The 20,953-nt window shown below is 40.5% G+C and overlaps 1 protein-coding gene across 3 annotated transcripts in view; it reads right to left on the reverse strand.

Annotated features, from left to right (window-relative positions):
- Window positions 1–20,953, reverse strand: part of CDKL5 (cyclin dependent kinase like 5) — a 148,638-nt gene that overhangs the window by 11,450 nt on the left and 116,235 nt on the right. For all 3 annotated transcript variants that reach the window (XM_045855815.1, XM_045855813.1, XM_045855814.1), the window contains exons 11-15: window positions 17,831–17,982; window positions 13,450–14,416; window positions 8,862–8,963; window positions 8,397–8,502; window positions 4,874–4,997 (exon numbers count right to left, since the gene is read on the reverse strand). In XM_045855815.1, the coding sequence (XP_045711771.1) occupies window positions 4,874–4,997; window positions 8,397–8,502; window positions 8,862–8,963; window positions 13,450–14,416; window positions 17,831–17,982 (1,451 nt within the window). The remainder of the gene's footprint in view (window positions 1–4,873; window positions 4,998–8,396; window positions 8,503–8,861; window positions 8,964–13,449; window positions 14,417–17,830; window positions 17,983–20,953) is intronic.

Consider the following 20,953-nt stretch of genomic DNA (forward strand, 5'->3'; position numbering starts at 1 on the left):
AAAAAATGAGGAGAGGCTTATGAACCTCCAGGACATCTTTAAACATTCCAACATCCGAATTATAGGGGTACCAGAAGGAGAAGAGAAAGAGCAACAAGTGGAAAGGTTATTTGAACAAATAATAAAACAGAACTTCCCCAATATGGCAAAGGAAATAGACTTCCAGGAAGTCCAGGAAGCTCAGAGTCCCAAAGAAGTTGGACCCAAGGAGGAACACACCAAGGCACATCATAATTACATTACCCAAGATTAAAATGAGGGAGAGAATTCTAGAAGCAGCAAGAGGTAAGGGGACAGTCGCCTACAAAGGAGTTCCCATCAGACTGTCAACTGATTTCTCAAAAGAGACCTTACAGGCAAGAAGGGGCTGGAAAGAAGTATTCCAAGTCATGAAAGGCAAGGATCTACATCCCAGATTGCTCTATCCAGCAAAGCTTTCATTTAGAATGGAAGGGCAGATAAAGTGCTTCCCAGATAAGGTCAAGTTAACAGAGTTCATCATCACCAAGCCCTTATTATCTGAAATGTTAAAGGGACTTATCTAAGAAAAAGAAGATAAAAAATATGAATAGTAAAAAGATGGCAAACTCACAGTTATTAATAACCACACCTAAAACAAAAACAAACTAAGTAAACAACTAGAACAGGAACAGAACCACAGAAATGGGGATCACATGGAGGGTTAGCAACAGGGGAGTGGGAGGAGGAGAGAGGGGGAAAAGGTACAGAGAATAAGTAGCATAGATGGCAGGGAGAAAATAGACAGGGGGAGGGCAAGAATAGTATGGGAAATGTAGAAGCTAAAGAACTTAGGACACATGGACATGAACTAAAGGGGGGGAATGTGGGTGGGAGAGGGTGTGCATGGGGGAGGGGAGTGAAGGGGAGAAATGGGACAACTGTAATAGCATAATCAATAAAATACACTAAAAAAAAATAAAAGGTAATGGAGATCCCAAGGAAGTAAATGCATGTACTGTAGGCCCATGTGTTCCTGAAACTCATCAGGACCTGAAGTTTGATTGAGTCCCAAGTTCTGAATTGAAAGTTTTATAATACAACACAACCAATAAAATAACGAGTATTGGAACAATGAATAATTCATTTACAATTTTGAAAGCTGAAAAACTTCGATGTGATGTAATGGGTGAGAATAAAATAACTGAAAAGTTAAAGATACTTTAAGTGCAGTGTTATAGTCTCATCCCAGTGACAGACTGGGCCTAGACCCCGGGAATTTGATCTTTCTTTTGACAAGCACTTTTGAGATTAAGGAGATGAAACCCTCTTGCATGAGGCCTAAAGACAGACTGCGCTAAACTCAATTCCAGGCCATAGCATTCAGTCATGTGAGGGTCCTAGAGAACCCGGCAGAACAGTGTAGTTGGCTGAAATCACAAAAGCAGGACTCTTAGCATTGAAAGGAACCTCAGAGAGCATCAAGTCCAACTAGCAATGCTACTTTTAATGTTCTGCAACCTCCAGAGATTAAAGAATTATTTGCTTATGCTATAGCTTATGTCCTCCCATACTGGGGTCTGTACAGAAAAGTATTCAGATTAACAGGTAGAACGTCTTTCCAACAAGAATGGAAGTCTAATGAAATCTCAAAGGTCTGTCAAGTGTCAGTAGTAAAAGAGCTTTCTGCCAATCCAGGAAATCTTTAAGGGGCACATGTGACTGCAGCCTCAGGAAGGGAATGGGTGTTACTAGAAGAATGTTACCGCTGGCAAGAGAGGAAGTGAAGGCTTGAAACACTGGTCGTAGGAGGAGCAGCATGTGAGATGGGAAGAAGAGTCTATCTAACAAGATGGAAGTGAGAGAACGGGGGGGGGGGGGTGGAACAGGGTAAGGAAAGAGGAGCAGCACAAAAGCCCAGTATCTTTTGTTCCTCATGATGACCCCAAACACAGGGAAGATGAATCAAAGACTTTCCGCAGTGTCTTTTCAGAGGTACTGGATAAACTAGGGCCTGGGGTAGAGGGGGAATGATGAGGAAAACATCTTCAAACTGAAGTGGAGCAGAGGTGGTGGGGCCACAATCCAGGCAGGGAAAGATCCCCGAGGCCAAAACAGAAAAGAAAATAAATTATCCCTGACCTAGAGGATGAAAGCTAGGAGTAAAGCTTGAGTGTGCATGCATCACAAAAGGCACAGAAGGAAGTCAGAGACACACAGAGAGAGAAAGAGCCCAAGTGGGAGAGGAGACAGAAAAAGAAAAAAGAGAGGGAGAAACTACACTGAAACATACACATACAGAGAACTAACAGAGAAACTAAAGGGAGAAAAGCCTAGGGGAGAGATTCAGGGAGAGACAGAGATGGAGAGAAGCTGCCAAGAACACAGGCCCCTGAAAAGTTGTGTATTGTACAAAAGAATGAAGAGAGAGACTTGAACATTTACAACCAATACTGTACCCAATGGGTAAGAGTATGCCCCATAATATATCTCAAATTTGAATTCTTGACCCTGTAGTTCCACCTGGTTCAGTCAATAGTTATGTGCTGAGCTGAGCTAATTGTACAGCAATAGACAGATCTAAGAGAAGTATCACAAGCGAAGGTCAAGGGGTGATCACATAAATCTCAGGGACAGAAGATTTAAGAAGGATCATCCAGCTAATGTGTCATCTGACACATTATCTAGGGCTGATAAAATGGTGGAGGTGGGGGGATGCTGATGCAGGGTGGGGAGTAGTAATAGTCTGCTTCCTGAATAGTCACAAGACTCACACAACAACTATTTCTCTAAGCAGTCAAGAGGAAAGAGAGAATTCAAAAGACTCACCTAAAAAAGGGAAGGAAATAAAACCAACAGAATCAAAGTCAACCAACCTTTACAGAATACTTTATATGTGCCAGGCCCCATGTTAGATGTTGGAACTGCAGGGCAAAATAAACAAGGAGACTTCAAGCTGCTCACAGACACAAGGCAGGAGACCCACAGGTTTCACAGAGGGTCAGACTTTGGGGGCTTTAGGATAACTGTTCTGGAAGCAGCATGAAGGAGAATTGAAGAGAGGAGAGAGGCATTATGTAGAGGAGTTAATGTATAGGAGATCTTATCTACAGTCACATGAAGAAAGAATGCACCAAAGTTTACGAGCAACATAAGTGGCAGGGAGACACCTGACAAGCCATATTGAAGTTAGAGGACATAAATGGTAAAAACTGCTGATGTTAGCAAGTCATTGCTCTGGGTCAACCATCCCCAACATTTTTGGCACCAGGGACCAGTTTTGTGGAACACAATTTTCCCGTGGACCAGGGTGGGGAGCATGGTTTTGGGATGACTCAAGCACATTACATTCAAGCTGAACTCCTGCTGTGCAGTCCGGGTGCTAACAGGCCCAGACCAGTACCAGTGCATGGCCCAGAGGTTGGGGACCTCTACTCTCGGCACTTTTGGTGGTTTATCCCAATTAATGATCACATTAACCCTATGAAGGAGGTGCTCTTCCTAGCCCCATTTTACAGATAAGGAAACCAAGGTGCAAAGAGGTTAAAGTCACATAGCCAGAAGGTGACATTAATGAAGATACCCTATTTATTTCCAAAGTCTACTGTCTTAGTCACTAATGTTAAGACTTGTCATTTTATAAATAAGGCAATGGATGTAAAGTGTGCTTATAAATGAAAAAGTATTTATAGCTTTAAAAATCTTACCGTTTTAAAAATAATTACATTATTTTCACCACTGGGCACAGTAACAATGAATCTTTGACATAACCCTGCCAACAGGGTCCAAATTGTGAAACCACATAGGGTTAGGAAAACTGACCTAAGGCCCTCTGTGACTTCTGGCAACACACACCAGAGATGGGCTCTCTGACAGACTGGTCTCATTCTAAATTCAGTGTGTTATCGTGATGTACCATTGATTCTACTGGTGGAGGACTTGGTAGGTAGTTTTATGAAGTACACGTAAGCACCCCTCACATCTGGATTCTGAGCAGTCGAGAATACAAAGTCCACATTACTATTTTTTTAAAAGTTCTTACTCCTAGATAGATCTAATGAGACTTCATATATGTCAGTGGTCTCCAACCTTTGGCACCAGGGACCAGTTTTTCCACAGACTGGGGCAGGGAGGGGGACAGGGGGCAGAGCTCAGGTTGGGGGGAAGAAGGCAGACCTTAGGCAAACTTTGCTAGTGGCCCGGGGGTTGGGGACCCCTGACATGAGTTATAATTATCTCCCTAAATTTTTATTACACATGACACAAAAAGATACAAGGACAAGCAAAGTTGGCACATCATTTTAATGTCTGGCTACCATTATGCTTTCATGGTAGCATAAAGAGTTGTTCCCCCATTTCTATCTTTTCACCCTGACAAAAGTCAGGTGGCATAGAGGTGAAAGATAGGAGCTATGGAGTCAGAACCCATGTCGGTCTACACCCTGGTTGCTGTTACTGGCTGTCCAGCACCAGGCAAGCTCCTTACCTTTTCTAAACTGCGTCTGCTCATCTGTAGAATGGGAGCCATTCCTACTTCAAAGGCTGACTGTGAGAACTGAGTGTGAGACTATGCATACAAAGTGCTAAGCAAAGTGTCTGCTAGGTGATTCAATAGCAACAAAAGAGGAGACAGTGAAAGACATCAGTCATGTCAGAAGAATGCAATGGAAGACTTATGAGGTATTTACTGATCTGGGAGACTTTTTTTCTTTTATATATTATTTAATACAAATTCTAAACTTGACAGAAACCATTACAAATAATGACAAATCACATTTTCCACACCAAACAATCTCTCTTGGGAAAGAAAAGCCTAACGGGAGGAAGAATGCTCAAAAGTTTATCCAGAATTTCTTTGAAATCTCAAATCTCAAGTTAGAAAACATTAAGAGTAAAAACAAACCAAAATACTTACCATGGTTCAAATGCTGGTTGTCTTTTGGAGTGGTTAGTTCCAGAACTGCTGTCTGATGGTAGGGAAGAAACTCTAGTTGACACATTATTTTCATGGAAAGAATTATCTGGACGTGGAGATGGCACTAAATAAAGAAAGTCACTGATGTAATCTATTGGTCAAAGCAGGATTCAAGTTATTCTACTGCAGTTTTTCTCACACAAATAAACAGATAAGTCAAAATCCTCATCTGCCCTTCAGATAACTTCTGTGTTTTCTGAGGGTGGAGACACTCCAGGGAACATTCTCCCTACCGGCACTGCTTACAAGAGCAACTTGGGAGGGTAAGTTAACACCAGGAAATATATATCATATCACCAGGCAATATAAATGGACCCATTGGCTGATAAATTGAAAAACATTGTAGGATATTTAAAAGTATGAATATGATAGCCTCCCTTCACTGTTTTGACATTCTTTGGAGTTGAGGCTTTTTTACATCATAGACCCAACTATGCAAAATCTATTCTTAGTCTGAAGTGATTCTTAACAATACGAGGTCTGTCCAGAAAAAAGGCCAGCCATTGTTAATATAACAAGAACGGTTTGCATGACACTGATGTAACCTAGCATCCAAGGAGACTAGACCGGAATACACATGCATGAACAATGACAACTTTACCGTACTAGTCAGTAGGGGCAGTAGATACCATTGAGTAAGCATGTGTACTGTGTGGTCGTCACATTCAAAATGACTTCAGCGAGTAGAGCAACAAATCTGCACCAAATTTTATGTTAAGCTTGAACATTCTTCCACGGTATCTGGATGATTCAGAAGGCTGAAGTTATGGGCAACTGTGATTGGCAGCTTCTTCACAACAACACACCCACTTATGCATCACATCTTGTGCAGAGTTTTTTGGGGAAACATCAAGTCACCCAAGTGACTCAGTCCCACTACAGCCCAGATTTGGCCCCCTCTGACTTCTGGCTTTTCCCAAAACTAAAATCACCTTTGAAAGGGGCGAGATTTCAGACCATTGATGAGATTCAGCAAAATATGACAGGGTAGCTGATGGCGACTGGGAGAACTGTGTAAGGTTTCAAGGTGCCTATACTTTAAAGGGGACTGAGGCGTCATTGTCCTATGTACAATGTTTCTTGTATCTTCTTCAATAAATGTCTCTATTTTTCAGAGCACATGGCTGGTTACTTTCTGGACAGGCCTTGTATGTGTGCTAGAATATACAAACTACCGTTTAAGCCTTGACACTTGGGAGGTAGCATCAATTATATATATTTTAAACTAAATTCCAAAGAAATTTGGTTACTTACACAAGAATACAATTTCTTCTCTATGTTCTAAACCCAGGAATAAACAGAAAGATAAACCACAATTTATTTCAGTAAATATTTTTCTGCTTTTTAGGTGGGGGTTACTATTTTTTCTGTCAATTCCTAAGCTTGGTCATAAATCAAAACGTATTGCAAATTTCATCACAAAAGGAATATACAGGCTGTATATAAAGATAAATGATATCATTTCACTTGACTCTTGACCAATAGGACTGAAAACGGGAAGTATTCTGGAAACATTTATCATTTCAGTGATACCACTAAATCTTCATCCAGTTAAGATTTAGTAGCATCATTGAAATGGCAGCTGTCTCCAGATGTTCACCTAGTTAAATGTTTTCTATTTCTAGACTTTCTAAAATAAAAATGTTCTGCCTGCCAAACTCTGAAGTGGATTATAAGGAAGACAAATGAGGGGTTTTGCTGATATTAACTGATTTAATTTATTTGAAATCAAAATAAAACTGCTTTCAGACTGATTAGAATTTTGTTAACATTTTATATTATATTCCACAGACATCTATAGAAATAGCACATGTATGGTTCATTTCAGAAATAAAACTTACAGTGATAGAAGAAAAGGCTTTTGCTCATGTATACTACAAGACTCGTTTTAAGTAACTGTAATCTGAATTAAAATTTTAGTCTCATAAGATTCTAAAGTAACCACGGCATGAGAAAAAAAATACACTAAATGGCATTTATGCTTTTTTCAAAGGTGGAACTGGGAGGGAACAGAGTAGCCTGGTCATTCAACATACATTTAGTCCTTAATAACACTTGGATATATTTATTTAGCTCCAGTTCCTGGTTAAAATGACTGAGCAGCTGTCCATGACCTCCCGCCCCCATCCCTGCCCCTTGCCAGCTGTCCTCCCAAATTAACACAATAGTGAGAAGCCAGACAATGTGAATATGGGCATTGGTAGAAGGTCGTGGTGACCCTTGAAGACTGTGAAAAGTTGAGCCTCCCAGACCCAGGACCTTGCCCCACCCTGGTGGGCTTGCTGTCTGTCTCCTTACTATAGGCTGGGGCTCCCCAGGGGCTCCCACTCTGTTTCTACACAGCTCATCAAAGGGGATGCCTTTCTCTGTCAACATCTCCTAAACTGATACATCCCCCAAAGCATCTGTTTTGGTTGTCTATTAAACAGAGAAGTACATTTTTAAGGCTGTGCAAGTACACTTTAAGATTTTCTTTTATTCAATCAATAAATATTAATGAAACTGTCAGGCAGTATGCTAGTCAATGAGGGTGAAAGAGGAAAAGATAAAGGGCCTCACAAGCTTGTGAGAGAGAAATGCAGGCAAAGAATCAGCACCATGTGGCCTGTGTCATGTTAGAGGTCTAAACAAGGAACCATGGGTGGGACAGGGGAGGAAACACTGCGATTCATCTGGGTGGGCAGGGAAGACATCACACTGCAGAAGACCCCAGAGTAGAATCTTAAAAGGGACAGGGCCAAGCTATGCAAGCAGGGAAAAGAGTGAGTTTTAGGCTACAGGAGGGGGTGGCCCCTGTGAGTCCCACAGGCTGGGCACGAGAGAAGAGGAACAGCCAAAAAGGATGGCAGGGCTCAGGAATGGAAAGCCTGGAATGCTGTCCTAGGGAATTCAGATTTTGTCCTGATGCTAACGGGAAGCTGCCAGAGGACTCCCAGCAGGTGAGAGATAGAGAACTGTAGGTGGGGGTGGTGGGCAATGAGTTGCCTTGTTCTATTTTTTTTCCTATAGCATTTATTCCATTTTATTTCTCAAGATAATTATTACATTTAATAGTGCTCTCTTTCCATGAGGATGTGAGCTCTGTGAGGGTGATAAGCTTCAACTGTCATGTTCACTGCCATGATCTAAACTAGAACAGTCTTAGATCCACAGGTGACATCGATAAGTATTTTATCACTTAATTGAATCAATGAGTGGTATGGTCAGAATATGGCTTCAGAAAGGTCATTCCATACACTATTTTGATGACCTTGAAAACAGGAAGAATACTCAAAGAACCTAAGTCAGAAGCCTAGAGGACTTGAAACAAGACTAGAAGCTGGGAGAAGCGTTGGAAGATGACAGTAGGTGAATTACATGGACCTGAAGCCAGGGCAGTGAAATGTAGTGAGGGGTGTGGACAGGAGGTGCAGTGAGGGGCAGAGGAGAGAGGACCCTGTTGGGTGTCAGCGGCCAGGCTTACCTCGGTAGAAGCTGCCAACTCTCCTCGGAACGGGATCATTGTACAGATGTCTATTTTCTTTGGGGGCAGTGCCATCATCAGAGTGGGGATCATGATATGCTCCACCCTGAGAGGAAACAGGTTTATATAAAAGTAAATGGCCTGTGAACTTAGAATAGCACCTCATTGATCTATAATTTACTCCAGGATTTTTTAAAGAGAAAACTCAGAATTATGGTATGAAGGAAACTACTTTATAAGCCAGTTCAAATTATTTGTGGGAGATTAGGTATGGATAAATTTTAAAAGATAGGCTAGGGTGGGCAGGAGTTGGGAGGAAATGGAGACAACTGTACTTGAACAATAAAAAAAAGTAATAAAAAAAGCAAAATAAAAAAAATGAAAGATACGCTGTAATGATGTCAAATGACCAATCTTTACAGAAAGGTTGTATCATATAAGGTAGCAACTCTGGATAATGCAGACCTCAGATTTCTGCCGCGCATGGAATGAAGGGTTGCCTTCTCTGGAGGGTTCTTTAACAGAAGATCTTGCCACAGTCATCTCTGGAGGATGCTGTTCCCCAGGCTGGAAGTCAAATATAAAAGGATTTATAAGAGTGTCCTTATAAATGATGAAAATCACCTAAATTGCCATGGGCTTTATTGGTATAACCAGTACCTTAACCGACTAAAAGAGAAAATGTTAGTGGGTTAAAACAAAAATTGTCCCATAAAAGACTGAGTCATCTGATGAATGTAAAATAAATCAAACAAGTGTCACACAGATGGAAAGTGAAATTCTCATTAAAGTTAAGGCGATCAGGGAATGAATTACTCTGAAAATAGTTCAATTAATTATTAAAAACAAAAAAATGATCTTCCTAATATCTAGATAGTCATGGTTCTGTGCAGCACTCTAATTACAGATTCTATTAGTTAATCTAAAATTTATCTAGAAGATTTTAGGCTGAGTTCTCCAAAAAGAACTGAGCAGATCCAAAACTATTTTTCATGAAGGATTATATGGCATATTCGGATGAAAACTAAAGTTCTTTGGCTATATAGAGGAATAGAATAACTAGTCTTAATAAATTCTGTCTTAAAACTTCTCTAACTACTATAGTTTATGCACTTAAGTTTACTTCTGCATCTTCTGTAGGATAACAGTACTTATATTTCATATATTTTCTTTTCTTCTAAAAGATTTTATTTATTTCTTTTTAGACAGAGGGGAAGGGAGAAAGAGAGGGACAGAAACATCAATGGGTGGTTGCCTCTTATGTGCCCCCTCCTGGGGACCTGGCCCACAACCCAGGCATGTTCCCTGACTGGGAATCAAGCCAACGACCCTTTGGTTCCCAGGCCACTGCTCAATCCACTGAGCCACACCAGCTAGGGCTCATGCATTTTCTTAACCATTATTATGACACTGCTCATCTCGGGAGACACTACTTATTTCTGTCAAGGAAATGATTCACAAGCTAAGAGCAGCGTGGGTCCACAATGGTGTTCAATGAGGGAAAAGGCAGCATTTTCTACCCTTAGGAAAAAAAAAAAGATTAAGGGACAAAATTACCAAGCCAATAAGAGGAGTCAGCTGCATTGCATATTATCTTGAGCCTTATGTGATGTTACAAAAACATTTTATTTAAAATTTCAAACCTGAGTCTCTTTGTCTTTCTCCCCATCAGTCCCCAATGTACTATGAAAGGATTCTAGGCAGGAAATCATCCAATGTAGCCTTTCTTCTTTCTACTCTATGACAAGATCTCAGATGAATTTTATCACCTGTATTGTTTACAAAGGCTTCTAAAAAAGTAGTTTAGAAAACAAATGCTTTACATCTCACCTAAACTCTCAAATGATAGTGCCAGTCCAGTCTCCTTAACTCCTGAAGGTAGCCACAATGCTTTGCAAGAAAGTGATTCCCCTCACTTATTCACATGAGGCTTTAGTTACTTGTCAAGCAGTCTGCCGCCTCTGTGCCTTTAAACTTGTACTGTCTTGCAGCTTGGCACTGGACATCCTAAACTGGACTTAACATCCTGTAACAGTATGGGTCTGTGCTTAACCCACAGTAACTTTATAATTAGTCTATTTCTACCATGTTCACAAAAGTCTTTTTTCTGGAACTCTCAAAGCGCCAGTCCACTTGTCCTTTTTTCTAAGTTAAAGCTTTTTGTTTGTCCTACTTCTCTGTTTACACTTCACTTAGTGCTGGCATACTTTACCTGGGATTGACCTTATTGTCTATGTGCCCCTGCCAGGCTCTAGAGATCTCTGTAAGCACTAGAGGTTCTCTCCTCTCTAGAAGGACTCCTTTGGGGCTCCTCTAACCACTGCTCTGACTCCAGTCATGGCTTCTCCTGCCCCTCCCCTCACCTGGGCGCCAGACAGTCTTTCCAACCTCGTGGAGAACACCTCTGCTTAAAGGCTCAGGGTCACTTCAAGTTCAACATGTCAGCATGATATAGTACAATGAGTGCTGGCTGGGGACCTGGACATTGCCTCATGATCTAGTTGGGTAAACTTGGGAAACTCAGCCGACTTCTTGGAGCCTCAGTGTGCTCATCTGTTAAATTCAGTGTCTTCAAAAGTCCTCTTTTGTACTCTGAAAAAGAGCTCCTAGAAAAGCGACCTTGAAGGCTTTCTTTTTCCTATATTCAGTCCTTCAATTCACAAGCCCTGTTCTTTCCACTGCTGAGGGACCTTTAAAACCCACTCTTCCCCTGCTTTCCCACTGGCACTGACAGTCCAGAACATTCTCTCCTCACCTCATCCTTGGATTATTACAAAAACCACTCCAAATCCTGCATTTCCATTCCAGCAAGGTGGAACAAGTTGTAATCCCTGTGGCATACCATGCTATTTAATGTTTTTTTTTTTTTTTACCCTCCTCCTCCTTGCAATGTTCTTTTCTGCCCTTCCACCAAACCTCTTTTCTGGTGTTGACTCCATTTTCTTTCCATAGTTAAGTCCTAGGAGTCTCTGCTCAGATACCACCTCCCCTGGGAGCCTTCCACAAGCCACTGCCCAACTGTGCCACCCCTTTGTCCCTAAGGCACGCACACCTCTAGACAGCACAGGCATGCAGCCAAACAGTATTATAATGAGCTATACATTGGCAAGTGTGCGACCTTCACCCCAGCCCACACACTCCAAGGGGGCAGGAAGCACATCTTTTTCATCTTTCTAATTAGAGCCTATCATGGTGCCTAATTCAGTACATGACTGAACACGTCTTCATTCTTTAGCCTTCCAAAACCTCTCTCTACATCCTAGCTCACAGCCAGACCTTTAGTTGCCCCTAAAGTCATTTCTGACTGCTCCTGCTCACAATGCTCTCTTCCCTGTTCTCAAGTTCTATTTATACTGAGTGCCACAGGAATGTGGTTCCTAATTAATTCATTGTTATCATGTATAATTTAATCTTCCTTGAGAGAAGATAAGTTTCTCAAAGGCAAGAACCTCAGAATACCCAGCATAGAGGTATTCCATGTCCAAAGAACAGCCCTCACCACAGAAGCAGTAACAGCAACTAAAATTTGTTTGGCGCTTACTCTGTGCCGAGCACTGGGCACAGTGCTTTATACACTGTCTTTAATCCTAACAACAACACTTAGATGAGGAATCTGAGGCACAGAGAGCTTGTATCACTCTTCCACATTCACACAGTGAGAAGCACAGAGCGGAACTGGGATACAAACCCAGGTCTGCCTGGCTTCCTGGCTGAGCTCTTAGCTACTTTGCTATACCTACTGCACTGCTCGTCACTGCCAATCCCCTCTACCCAGCACGTATCTTGCTAAGCCTCCCATGGCATTTTCCATCCATACTTTCTAAGTTCTTATACAAGTAGATGAACTTATTTTCATAACCTCTAAAAGGGGAGGACTTTCCCTACATGAAACTCTTCTCCTTCTCACATTGACTTTTCTCCACCTTCATTTCTTTGATGCAGGTGAGTGTTTAATATCACAAAAATGTAATTCTTAAAAAAAAATGTTTTCCCTGGCTGGCATAGCTCAGTGGATTGAACGCGGGCTGCACACCAAAGTGTCGCAGGTTCGATTCCCAGTCAGGGTACATGCCTGGGTTGCAGGCCATGACCCCCAGCAACCGCACATTGATGTTTCTCTCTCTCTCTCTCCCTCTCCCTCCCTCCCCTCTCTAAAAATGAATAAATAAAATTTAAAAAAAAAGTGTTTTGTTGCAAGAATGCTGCTGCTTTTAAACAGATCAGTGTCAGGCCCTGGCTGGGTGGCTCAGGTGGTTGGAGCGTTGTCCCATGCACCAAAAGGTTGCAGGTTTGATCCCTCGGTCAGGACACATGCCTAGGTTGTGGGTTCATCCCTGGTTGGGGTGCACATGAGAGGAGACTGATCAATATTTCTCTCTCACATTGATGTTTCTCTCCTTCTGTCTCTCTTCTTCTCTCTCTCAAATCAATAATATAAAATATCCTAGGTGAGGATTAAAAAAAGATAAACAGATGTGTCAGTTCTAGAGTCTGAAGATCAATTAAGATGGAGGAAATATTATGCAAAAAACATTGCCTTGAGATTTAAAAACAATCCAAGACTAAATATTAACATTTGTCCTGGCCCAATGTTAAATTTCTCCATAGTTCTAGATAAATTTAAAACTCTTCAATTTGGTTAAGATATTGACTAAGGTCTTAGCAAAGGGTATGATTTAAGCAAAAGTGGTCTGGAGTGATTAGAGAAAAATCCCCATAAACTGACACTAAATTTTAAGAAAATGAAAAACACACACACATATAGTCAAAGAACTCTACAATAAAAGAAAATAGGATGCTCTCAACAAAATATGCCAAAAAGGAACATCTGATAAAACAGATTTCTAAAAAGCTTTTTGAGGTCTGAGTACTCAATAATTGGCTTACATAAAATTTTTTAACAGATTGGTCCTTCAAGTACTGTGTCCCTAAATGCATCCTATCAAGAAAATACAGCCTCCTATAGTAGGGAAAATTGCAGACTGACCCTATTCACCCCTCCACCATCTCCCCATGGTGAGCCAACACATCTGGTTAAGGCTCTTAGCTGTACCTGAGGTGATAAGAGCTGCAGGCTGTTGGCTCTGGCTGCCATCCCTTGTCCTACGCTCAAGCTTCCGTCCAAGCCTTTGGCTCTCACTTTGTCCCGGGTCACATACATGGAATGCCTGTGTGGACGCTGCTGGGAGGAGAAGGGGCTAGTGTAGCCCAGCCCATAAGAAAAGGATTCATGAGGGGCAGACAGAGAATGAGAATGGCTGCTGTCCACGTGCTCTGGCAGCTTCAACTCGTCCATGGTTTTTGAATGTCTGGCTGTGGTTCTGCGTGAGTCGAGAGTGCCCTCACTTCGGTTATTTCTCCCCGAGGGGCTGAGCAAAGTTCTCGTGTCACTGTGCCTGGTCGGGGTTGGGCTGGTGGGAGAGTTCAAGTCCAAGCAGCTGGATGGGAAGTACCTACTGGTACTGGACTCTGTAATTGGGGCTCTGGCTTCGGAAAGGTTGCTTACAGATTTGGAGTCACTCAATGCCCCGTGGCTTTTGGCCTTGGTCCGGTAGGATGGACTCCGAGAGGACTGGGGAATGGTGTCAATGTAGCTGTGCCGACTCTGCTTTTCACTGGGCTGCAGTGTCCCAGCTTTGCTCTGAGAGCTTTCCATAAATGAGTGCCGGTTCTGCTGTGATCTGGTGCTCGACTTGAGGTACTTGGTGCCTGGGCCTTCTGAAGGCTTTGGGTCAATATTGAAATCAAACTCTGACTTTGACTTGGCTTCTTTTGGGCTGAGAAGGTGTGGTATATTGTTGTTGGTAAGATCTTTGCTCGTGGACCCAGGCTGGCTGCTTGCTTGGTAGGTTTTGGTGTGCATGGGACTAAGAGTAGCTCCAGCAAGGTTTCCATTTAGGAAGCTTTCATTGGCAGGGAGAGGTTCGTCAGCCCGGGGCAGACCCACACTTAGGTTCTGGATGTCCTTGCTGTTCGACCTGTGGTGAGACTGCAAAGCGGCACTTTTGCTGGCTTGGCTTCTATGTTAAAAACAAACCAAAAAATGTACATCAGTTTTCCTTAATAGCAAACACACACAAAGTTTTATTAAAAAAAAAAAGAAGAAGAAATACCTAAATCACTTCAAAGACTAAAAATATTAAATCTCTCAAACTAGGGTCAACAAATAACAACTAACCAATAGCAGTAAGTGCCTTAGATCAAGTCACTCTGCAACAAAGCACTGGTCCTGATGAAATGATTTGGGCATCCTTAAGAGCTCAGCAAACTTGCTGCCTATACAGTTTCTAACTGATAATCTGGGGAAGCATACTTTTGCCACGTTGCTGCTCATATGAGTGTTGGTTACAGAACGCCCAGTAAGAAGGTGAGAGGTGAGCTACAGAAAAACTCTTTATCTTTTGTCTGCCTGAATGTCAGAAGGCAACATTTACACTTGAAGGTCACTGGGTTTCTTGAGCTATGTTTTTATTTGCCAAACTCAAGAGCCTGCCTCAGAGGTATACACTGACAGCATACACATACAGACACCAGTGTCTCTTTTGTCTTTAGCCTGTATCATCAAAGAATGAGAATTCTCACAATGTACTCAATAAAAGAAAAATGACACTCTAAAAAGAAATGTAAGCTGCCTGGTGACATTTGTTGGAAAACACGATGATCAATATTTATGTTTTAGAGAAGCGGCAATTGCTGGGGTATTTCAGACACTTCCTTGTACACGCAGTAAGAATCTGTCTCTAACTGGACCACAAAGATGTAAAGAGTTCATTCCTCTCCAAAAGACACATTTTTTTCTCTTCTTCATTTCACATGTCATTATTCCAAACTGACTGAGGCCTTCTTTAGGATTTAAAGCTTCACTTCCTACTTGTTTCAAAATATAAATTATACATCTGGAGGAAAATCTTGTCCTATATATGAAAGCTGAAAATGATATCACAGCAAGATCATTTTGTTCTATTGTAATTAAAGGATCAAACTGTAGCTACAGATAGATAAGAACATTTTTAAGTAATAAATAATTCCCTTTTACTATGCATTCAGGAAATTTTACTGCAAATAATGTTACTGCTAAAGACGGTTTGATTTGGGAAGAGTTCTGTTTCCATCACACACTAATTGGAAGAAGTCACACTTTTTTCCCTGTAGAATGGTAATCTGTGAAACCATGCCTTCCCACTTTCTCTAAGAACCCACTTGCTCAGGCATCAAAGGTCAGGGCCCTTTCCCTCTCCTCCTACTGTTCAGAGTGTTACCAAGTATATCTGATGTCTAGCAAGCCTGCACTAGTGTGGAAGGCCCCATCTTCCAAATGCACTCACTATTCTCTCGCAGTTGGGTTACAAGAATTTCAGCAGTAAATAAGGTCACTCAGATAAAAGCTAACTAAATGGCAGATCCCAGAGCTAGAAAGAAATTCCAAAGAAAGGCAAGTTTCGCTTTCTGTTAAATGATGTCAACAGAGTCTATTCCCAGTCAATAACAGACAGTCTCCAGAGTCGTTTGTCAATTTTTATCTTGGTAACTAGAATATGTTCCCAACTTTCCAAAACCCCAAATGATGACAGACAAATAGTCTCACCCATAAGTACATATGATTAAGTGTGTTGGTTATTCTCTACTTGCCCAACCCCCAAGCCATTCACCACTCCTCTCTGCCCTGGCCTGGACCTCAGGAGCCTGTAGACTGTGACACCCAGGCTCCCTTGCCATCTAACTCCCAGTTGGGCTTAGCAGTGCAAAGGGTGGGGGGCTGTCTTCCCTGTTCCTTCCTAGCATCAGCACCCTGACTCGGACCATAGCTGTGTCCCTCTGGATTACAGCTCCCACGGGGTGGCTCCTTCTGCCTGGTTCCCCTGGGCTCTCATAACCCTATTTCCTCCCCTTTCTCCTCCAGGCCCAGAAAGAGTAATAGTAGAAATAACACATGCAAATATTGTGAAATGTCTGAAGCTCCAGCCAAAAAAGGATAGAGAAAAGTGAGGGCAGCTGCTAGAGTTTTTGAAACACTTAGAAACACTGCTCTCAATGAGGAGCACAAACAAACCTACATGTCAAGGACATACTCATAACAATCAATGTAGGATACACTTTCTAATGAGAAAAGGGACACTATAAAGTTAGTTAAGGTAGAAGCATTTGTCAGAGTTAGGTTTTCCACAAATGTATTACAATTCTAAACTGCTATCCTGAAAGGTTCTGCCTTGCTATTAACCTGAAGGCACTGGGCTTTGTACATAATTTCTACATGGAGAGGGCATCAAATTGTCTTCAAATTGGAGCCCTGTCAAGCACAGCAATAAAAAAACTGCTTTGAAAATTCCATCTCTTTGATACATAATTGTAAGGAAACTGTGTTAAATGGACAACCACTGAAGAGAATGTAATATACGCATATAAACCCTTCTTTTTTTATTGTTGTTTAATTATCGGTGTCCCCATTTTTCAATATATGGATGCACTCACAGATCTAAAAAGTGCTAGATCTTGAGCTTTCAAAATTCCATTACATTAAGAATAGTTATTCTACATGGAGAGAAAATTGGGGGAAAATAAGAGAAAACTTATACTTAAAAAGCTTCATATTAAGAATTATTTTTTCTATTTCTCTTTTAATAGTACATGAGAGAAACTATTTCCTATCTCCCACAGACTAAGCAACACCAGACGACAAGATCAGCTTCTTGGGAGAGGAAGGAAGACAGGGGGCCTGTGACAATCATTCTGCTCTCCTGTAAATGCAACTAACGAAACCACGGAATGGCAGTTCTGGAGAGAGAAGGTGATTGCATGGTCCAATCCCTTGTGAGTCTCCCCATCCCCAGAAATAGAGGGATTTTTTAAAAAGATTATGCTGAAAATTCTATTTAAAAATTTTTAAATCACTGTCTTCCAAACTGACTTTACTATTCCCATATTCTTATGAAAAAAAAAAAACCTGTCAAATATTACTTAAAATGTAAGAGCAACAAAAACACAAGATCCTTCTATAGACCCAGACCTACTTGGTTCAGTTGCAAAGACTGTCCTAGGTACCTTCCCACCCACATGGGTTTGGTTTCCTCTTCTCCCTCCAGAAATCTCCTTGCTCTAACTTGCCCTTCTTCCCTAGGTATATATAACCTCTGGGTCCCATTTACACAGAATCTTCTGGCTCATGAGGCTAGAACCCCTCTTTGTTGTTAACCCATGCTACCATTCCCAGGGAATGCATAGGTTTCCATAATATAGTTGTTAAAGATGAGAAAGTCTGTAAGACCCACACAACTCTTAAATTGTGGTTCTGAATCACATAATAAGCATAACGAAGATATTTTTGAATAAAGAGGGCTTTCCTTCTTATCTCTAATTGCATCATTTAAGCACCCACCACCTCCACCTACTTGTAAGACCAACACTGCATCTGCATTTCCTTAAAAGGAAATATTTACCTGTTAGACAAAGTGCTGCTTTCCACATGGTAAGGTTTTCTTTTTGCTGACCTTGAAGGGGAACGATCCAAAAGTCTCTGGGTTTGAAATGCAGGGTGATTCAAACACTGTTCTGTCAAATATCTTTCAGCTGGGTCCAACTTCAATAAATTCTTAGGAAATAAAGTTAGGATTGGAAAGAACGTTACAACATCAAATTTAATGTGTCTTACAAATCTTATTTTTTTTAATAATACCTAGCAAACACAGTTCAGTCCAAAACACTTTTAAAAAAAGGCTATCTAAATCATCCAAAATCTTACTGTTGCTGGCCTCTGGGGATATGCCCTCCCAGCCCCTTTTTGAATATCACATATAATATTTTCTGGCTCATATTATATACTTAAGTTTTGTATCCTGCACTTTTTACTTACTAATCAAAAACATTATGTACAGCATCATTCCACCATTTTAAATATTTTTGGAATACGTATATATTCACATGAAAGAATACACATTCTTCATCTCTCTCCTCTCCCCCTCTCTGGAGGCAGCCCATGTTAGCAGTTTCTTGCGTATCCTTCCATAGATACTGTGTATATACCTCTATCTGCTCCTTTTATTCCACCCAAAGAGTAGCATATACACAATGGTCTGTGCTTAGTTTTCTTTCCACTAGACATTAGATCTTATGAGGTCATTTTATATCAGTAAAGATCTTCAAGTCTATGGATGGACCTTAGGTTTTTCTTTTTTAGCAATTCCCTAATGATAACATTTCAGTTGTTTCCCTTCTTTTATTATGAACAATGTTGCAACAAAAAACTTCACAATATGTTTTTAAATGACTATATAGAAGTTTGTAGTATGAATATACCATGATTTATTTAACCAATCTCCATCGCTTCTCGTCCTTTTGGCTAAGATCAAGTGTAGTATTTAACCAATCTCCTATATTTAGACGGCTGTTGCTTTTTACTATGATAATTAATACTGTGACAAACACCTGAAATCTTTGCATACATCCACGATCCCTTTCACAGGACAAATCCTAAACATGGAACTGGTAGGTATACTAACTTTTAAGGATTATTTTCTGTGTGTTGCCAAACTACCCCCTAGGAAGTTTGTCTCAAATGATACTACTCTCAGGAACTGAGAGTCTACCAATTTTTTGGCACCTTCATCAACAATAGGTATTACCCTTTTTAGTACTTGTAAATTAGATATTTTAAATATGGCATCTCATACCTATTTTAATTTATATCTTTGATTACTATTGAGGTTGAAGATCCCTATCATATATTGAAACATTCCTTTTGGGTCAGAATTAGGAAACCCAAGCCACTGTTTACATGCAAATGGATTTATATTCACGCTGACTCAGACACAACTATAAAATTATCTCACTTCTTTCTTTTTCCTTATTAGAAAACAAAAACTGTGGAGGTATATAAAATGATTTTGGTCTCACAGGCAGTTAAAACAGTTAACATCAAAACAGTTTCAACTGCATGATACTGGTTTAAACAAAGGAAAGTTAGTCTCTGAGTAGTATTTTAAATTAGAAGTACACATCACCTTTCAGAAGCCAAATATCTACTAGCATTAAAGTGCTATTTTAATTTATTTAAGATTATCAACAGTAGAAATTACTATGCATACACACAAAGACCTATTTTACATTTATGAATATAGCTGTTAATTTTCTAATTAATTGGAAGGATGAGGTCATAATGAGGAAAGCATAAAACAATTTTTTAACTAAAATAGAACCCATATAATTAGCGCAGCTATTCTTTAAGTTATTAGGGGCTTGGATTAATTCTGGAGACTTGAAACCCCAATAACATGGCTGATATATATAAACAGATGCAGAATGAAATGGCCATTTTAGGTACTTACATATAGACAAAATTATCAAATCTGCTTTTGGGAAATGGCAGAGACACAGGATGTCAAACTCATTTTTACTGGGGGTCACATCAGCCTTGCAGTTGCCTTCAAAGGGCCGAATGTAATTTCAACGCCTTAACAGTTAAGGAGTAGTTACATTTATATAGTCCTAAAATTATTTCAGCCCTTTGAAGGCAACCATGAGGCTGCTGTGGCCCCCAATGCAAATTAGTTTGACACCCCTGGCATAGAGAATATATTACTTTTTTAAAAGATTTTATTTATGTACTGTTAGAGAGAGGGGAAGGGAGGGAGAGAGGTAGGAAAACATCAATGTGTGAGAGATACATTGATTGGTTGCCTCTTGCATGCCCCCAACTAGAGACCTGGCCCACAACCCAGGCACGTGCCCTGACTGGGAATTGAACCAGTGACCTTTCAGTTCTCAGGCCAGCACTCAGTACACTGAGCCACACCAGCCAGGGTAAGAATATATTTCTTCACGAAAGGGTAAATGGTACTATTTATTTTTCAAATTCATCTTCAACAGTAACTAAAAGACAAAAGGACTAATCCTATTCATATTAATATTTAATCATAAAAAGGCACTAATAGCCCTGGCTGGTTTGGCTCAGTGGATTGAGAGCCGGACTGAGAACCAAAGGGCTACTGGTTCGATTCCCAGTCAGAGTACATGCCTGGGTTGCAGGCCAGGTCCCCAGTAGGGGGCACTTGAGAGGCAACCATTAAAAAAAAAGGAAAAAAAGGCAATATTAATCTTTGGTGACAAGTCAGAATCACAGTTTCCAGGAGTAGGGGCAGGTGGAGTATCGAGTCTGAGAGGGGATCATAATATTCTATACCTCAGTTTGGGTAGGGTTACATAGATAGGCTTACATTATAAAAAGTAACTGGGATATATACATACTTTGTATACCTTATGAATATATATTTCAATAAAAGTTTTTTAATGTTCAGGAAATTTGAGGGTAAATATATTAAATAAATAGGAATTAGACTGCTTAACTTCCAAACTTGTATAAATGCAGAAAGATGTACTTTTAGCTGTGCTAGATTTTACTAGGTACCTCCACACTGATGTTTGGTAATTACATTTGGTGACAATTTAACAAAGAAAGTTTAATTATTTTTAGCTAAAAAGAGACAATGCGGAAAACATGAAATAGCATTTAATTCAGTTCTTCTACTTTATTCTATTTACATTTTTAAAGTTACCAAATAATTAAG

This window comes from Phyllostomus hastatus, unplaced genomic scaffold (assembly GCF_019186645.2).
Source record: "Phyllostomus hastatus isolate PE091 unplaced genomic scaffold, TTU_PhHast_1.1 phas_scaffold_12, whole genome shotgun sequence".
Lineage (NCBI taxonomy): Eukaryota > Metazoa > Chordata > Mammalia > Chiroptera > Phyllostomidae > Phyllostomus > Phyllostomus hastatus.